This window comes from Akebia trifoliata, chromosome 3, assembly GCF_017979445.1.
Source record: "Akebia trifoliata isolate Shusen 1 chromosome 3, ASM1797944v1, whole genome shotgun sequence".
In the NCBI taxonomy this organism is placed as follows: domain Eukaryota; kingdom Viridiplantae; phylum Streptophyta; class Magnoliopsida; order Ranunculales; family Lardizabalaceae; genus Akebia; species Akebia trifoliata.
Genome location: NC_141377.1, coordinates 18834025 through 18839862, shown reverse-complemented (window position 1 = coordinate 18839862; position 5838 = coordinate 18834025). Strand labels below are relative to the sequence as shown.

Sequence of the window (5838 nt, the reverse complement as noted above, 5' to 3'; positions counted from 1 at the left end):
TGGAGACAGAACGAAGCGAGAAGTACTGTACAAGTAGCGATTTTATCAGATTTGAGGAAATAAAATCATTGCGTTCGAAAGTAAAATTCTTTTATTTTTTTTATCTAGGTCTTTTTGTTAGCAATGTAGTTTTATTTGGGATAAGTAGAGACCGGCATTGGTCGGGCGGGGTTGGTGCCTAACACCTTCCAACTCCGTAACGTGATCCTCGGACTTAGTTTCTTATTTTTCGTAGATTAATTTCTTTTGCCTTTTAGAGTCAATGTTCGGCTAGATCGTAATAACTAGGTAGCGACTCCCAAACCTCAAGGGTCAAAAGCGGATCCGCGCACCCCGCGAATCGAGAGCGCTTTCAGTTGCATGTTTATTTACTTTCTGTTAGCGCGATGTGTTGTTTACGTTTCCGTTCCGTTATTTATTTTAGGTCGGTTGGGCACAGTTGCATGGTAGGAAATTGGATATCCATTCTCAACCTTGTATTGTTAATTTCTCTTTTATTTTCAAATGAAAATAATATATATGTAGTTATTTTGTGAGCTGTTAAAGAGTCTGTGAATGCTTGAAGGGATAGTGCGTCATATCATCCGGAGTGGTGTACTATCCTGAGATGTACGGTAGGGACCACCAAGCTCATACGTGGTATGGGACGTGTATGAAAGTGGAGTCACAACTAGAATCCGAGTTTATTTCTTTCTATCTTTACTAGTGAACTTGTATTGTAAAGATGGTCATATACGAATGGTTTGTATATTTGAGAATCACATGCACGCCTGATAGGCATAGACGAAAATGATTAGTCAGTGATCACTAACAATCTATAGTAGTCGAACGTTCTGACACATCGAAAAAAGACCCATTGCTTACGATCACGTCAAATAGCCAGCCTAAGCCAGATAAATGGTCAACCAAGCGTGGTAAGTGCAGCGACCGACCACAAATTAAGAACTAAAAGCTAGAAAAGAATTGTAACATCATGTCCCTACTAGGAGCGATCTAATCGTGAATCCCAACTCTCTAATTCCAATACTCCACCATTGTATATTATGTATCTGTTGTCTTATTTTGATATATAAAATGAAATACATATTTAATATTTCCATTTGATCAATTAGATTTATATAAAAAGAGTATGTTATAGTGAGTAACGATGATCGGTGTAATGTGAGTTTTAAAATATTTAGTTGCTCATCCCTGGCTATATGTACCAGTTAATCGTAGTTTATTCTGTAAAACTTTGCATATGTTAAAATGATTCAGTATGTTTATTCATTCATGTTAAGAGAGGTTATTGGCAGAAATTGTTTGTTTCCTTACTGGGTAACCATTGTTACTCACCCGTTCCTTCCTATTTTTTTTAGCTTCAGAGCCTAGAGTTGGCGAGGCGGGCATAGAACCAGCGAGTTGGGACCATCTGGTGGGTCAGATAGACGACCAAAGTCCATTACCTGGTGAGTACTGGGGTTATTACCCTTAGTGGTATCGATTTGTCTAAGAGTAATATAGATTTTGGTTTTGAGCGTTAGGAATTTTGTTAGAATGAGAAATTCCTGTATAATTGTGTATATAAACTTCTTCTTCCGCACTCTGATTTTTATACGTTATTCAATATATATAGACTTCCGCTAGTATTATATTTTGAATGTATATATGCAGGAATGTATGTCGTTTATCAGGAACAAGTTGAATGCCTTGGAATGCTAACATAAACAGAGGAGACCATGCCGAAATTTCGAGGTACCACCTAATACCTCGAGATCTGACATGGGGATTTGTGTTAGCGTTTGACGGGACGCCACATTAACATTTGACAATAAAGAGTTTGTTGGACCCAATATTTGTGTTTTGGTTCTTTATAGTAAAGAGGATGTCAAATTTAAAGAGTTTGTTGGAGTTGCTCTTAATGAAACACATCAAAGTAGACTGTCACTTTGTTCTAAATTTAGCTGTCCTATCATTTTTATTCAATTTGTTAAAAAAATGTGTTTTGACGACCAATTTTCAAAGTTTTTATGCCAAACTGATATTGACTCCACCCATCGGTTTGTAGAGGCATAATAAATCACCCACATGATAATTGGGTACACACAAAACTGGCTTAAAAGAAAATGGTGGCAAATTTGGACAAACTAGCAAATTTGGACCAACATGGTCAGCCATTATGACGAACCATGTTCCATACTTATCATGCAATCAACATAGGGTGGGGGTGGGGCCCCTATGTTACAATCTTCGTAAACAATTGGAATAACAAAATTTTCAATAATAATGAGAATTTCAAATAAGTTAGGCTACAAGCAATCACCAATGAAAATGGGTGGACAAGATTTAAGGAAACTGGGTGGAAATTTCTATGAATTATAAAGAAGTATTTCGTTCCGAGTTTGGAAAACTCTTCGAAATTGTACAAAACAGAAGAAGTTCTTTCCCAAAGAAAATTATTGTCTAAAAAATATTTTAACCCATCAATGGGATTTCTGACTTGTTCAAGGCTAAGCCTAAAACAAATAAGACAGAACCGCGTTTCGGCAACGTGACACGACTGACCCATAACCATTCTTCGGTAACTCGTCAAAAAAAAGTTCACGGTCTCCGTCAACAATAACGGCGTCAGCATCCCACCACGTCTTCATGTCAGATTCCGTGAAATCCCCTAACGTTGACCCAACGTTCCTTATATCTTTAACCAACGCTGAATTACCATCATTTCTGACGTACACCTTCTCCACTCCACCGGAATCGATACCCACAACCTTCCTCCGTCGTGGTCGCCATTCCGTCAGTATCTCCGGAATCTGACGTCCGACTCTCGCGTCCCAAACCCTTAATGTAACATTTCTACTGTTCTCCAACCCTGCTGACACAATAACCGCCGGTGACGGCATTGAAAGCGCCGAAACCGGACATTTCCGGCCATGAAACGAGCTTGTAATCTGGTTTTTGTTTAAATCCCACAACGAAATCAGACTTCCAGACGAATCCTCAAACCCTAACCCTAAACCCTCCCATGATTTAACCACACTTTTACCGTAACCAAGGTCAGACCAAGAGAAGCTCTCCCCACTACTTCGCATTCTCGAGATCTTAAAATTACGATTTTGCCCCTGGTGTTCATAAAAATTTCCATAACCTGCCACTCGAGAATCTTCATCGAATGGCGAAATCGGTTCGTCTTCTTCGTCTGAAGAAGATGAAGATGAAGATGAGCAAGTATCGTCGTCTTCTTCGTTGTTTTCTTTTGAGGGTTTTGAGAGCAGAGGCTCTGAAATTACAGATTTGCCCTTCCAGATTCTGAAAATTACGAACTTGGTTCGTTTGATGATGCTACTGAAAGTCGCTATAAAAGCGAGAATCAGAGCTCCCCATGTCCAGAAACTACGAATTTGAGAGATTTCTTCGAATCTCGATTGATGGAAAATGCGGGACAGCAGAGATGGGTTCTGTAAGCGGTTTATTTCTGATTCAAAACTGCTTATTCTGTCGATAAGTGGTATTTCCATTACTATCGTGCGCCTAAGAAAGAAATAGTGGTTTTAGGTAAACTGATATGTACACCAAGTGAACTCTGAATCGTTGTTTTGATGGTTTTGAAGAAAGATTGAGAGACGGAATCGTTGTTTTGATGGTTTTGAACGGAGAAGAGAAAGCAAAGGATTGAAGATGGGGTTTTAAAGGGGGAGACAAAGAGATGAGAGAAGTTAGATTATTTAGATATGCCTCCTCTACATTTTATGTAATATTAAAATCATCTCTATTTTTTCAAACTGATAAAATGCCCCCTTTGAACTAGGTCTTGTCTAAGGGAACAATGCAAAATGATCTAAATAACCTTTTCTCTAAGAAAATGTCATCTTCAATTGATATATATGTTTTAACATGTTCAACTGTGGTGCCAATCTAGTCTTCAATCTTATTCTTGAGATTTTAAGATTGACGGAGATAAAATCTTATGATTGAAGATAAATGTAGGAGTACTTTTTCTTCAATCTATAAAAATCTTGCATAGATTATTTTTAATCAATTCAATCTCATCTTCAATGTCTTGTAGACTTGTGGAACCCTTGATTTCTCTATCCTAGAAATTTGTGGGTCTTTCTTTGCCGCTCTAAACATCCAATTTGATTTTTGGATTTGAAGGTTGAAGAAAATAGAATATTAAATTTAAAGAGTTTAATAAAAAAAACTTTAACCTCAAATATTAAATAATAGTAGTTTTGGGCTGTAGATCAGTAGAGGTGGAAAATGTGGGCATTTAGGTCATTTACAGTATCGTCTCTCATAAAAGACTTGTATTAAGGGGAGCAGTTTGAAAACACTTGGGTATTTGTAAATATTGACCATAACAGGGAGGCATGTGTAAATCACGGAAAATTAAATTCCAATCTGCAATTATGCTGATGTGGCGGATGACGAATCTGTAAACCGAGGTTTCGGAAGAGAAAGGATTGGTTTGCAGAGTCAGCACGTGAGAAGTATGTAGATGATGACTCAGCAACATTCATCTAGTCCGCACATATCGCTGTTTTCGCTAGTACACCTATAGTAAATAAAAAATAAAAAATGTGGCGGTGGTGTAGTCGGTTCAACAAGTTAAACACTGACACGTATTAACAGTTAGGCAACCCCTCCCAGTTGTGCTGTATTATTGTTGTCCTTTTAGTTAGTTGTTGTTTCTCATGTTTAAAACTTTAAATGATTAGTTACGCTTTTTATTGTTGTAGGCCCCACCAACAGCAGTACCTCAAACATATTTATTTCGTTGTCAGATCACCACCGTTCATCACCGTGTAACCAAACAAAAGTTCGATGATAATGTTGGTCGCACGTCACTTGGCGCCTGTTTATTATCGCTTCAAAATGTGGTTTTCACTGCATTTGCGGTGAAAAGTTGCGGTTTCACTCGTAATTACCATTTGTTAAAAACGATGTTTAAAATCTGCGTTTTGTAATTGCATTTAAAAACGTAAATTGAAGAAGCTCGATTGAGATGCTTTTGTAATCGCATTTGCGGGAAAATAAAACACCGAATAAACGGTTGAAGGGAAAAGATGATTTTGCCCTTGCCCCTTTACTCTATTCTCTTCGACATATCTTTCGACAAAACCTTCGACAGATCTCACCTTTCTCTCTCGATCTCACCTCTCTCTCTCTCTCTCTCTCTCTCTCACGGTCTCTCTCTCTACTTATAGTCGTTTCTTCTCTGTCGAGAAACCTCTCACACAACTGCGCACAGCTATTCGGTATCGATCTTGAACAGATCTCTTCGTCGCGAAGCTCTCTCTCTCTCTTTGTCGAGCCACGCATAGATCTGCGTGTAGTCGGAGTTCCACTTCGTCTCTTCTCTCTCGACAAACAGCGGAATCAAATCGGACTTGTGGTTCAATTTTTCTAATCCTATAAACATGGAAGTTTTTTATTTTGATTTTTTTATTTTAAGGGCTACTTTGATTATAGTTGTGATTATTATTTTGTGCAAATTTCATCTCTTCTCTCTCGACAAACAGTTGAATCAAACGAGATTTTTGGTTCCATTTTTATAATCCTATAAACATGGAAATTTCTGAAATTTTTTTATCAATTTTAGGGTCTAGTTGATTATAATTTTGTTATTTAAACAAATTTCATAATTTTTTTTTTTTATCAATTTTATTCAATTTGGTTCGATTTTTCTAACCATCTAAACATGGATTAGAATTTTTTATTTTTTTTTAATCAATTTTAGGGTATAATTGATTATAGTTTTGTGCAAATTTCAGAATTTTTTTTTTTATCAATTTTATTTAATTTGGTTTGATTTTTCAACCCTATAAACATGAAAATTTCAGAATTTTTTTATCAATT

The 5838-nt window shown here is 36.9% G+C and overlaps 1 protein-coding gene across 1 annotated transcript; it reads right to left on the bottom strand.

Moving 5' to 3' along the window:
* Positions 1–2245: 2245 nt before the first annotated feature.
* On the bottom strand, positions 2246–3704 carry LOC147406103 (uncharacterized). The gene has a single exon (XM_086434009.1). It carries the CDS (start codon positions 3495–3497, stop codon positions 2496–2498), a length of 1002 nt encoding a protein of 333 aa, XP_086290135.1. The 5' UTR covers positions 3498–3704; the 3' UTR covers positions 2246–2495.
* Between the last annotated feature and the right edge of the window lie 2134 nt (positions 3705–5838).

What these genes read in the sequence shown, in the direction of transcription:
- LOC147406103 (XM_086434009.1), bottom strand. Translation starts at nt 3,497, where the DNA reads ATGGAAATACCACTTATCGACAGAATAAGCAGTTTTGAATCAGAAATA.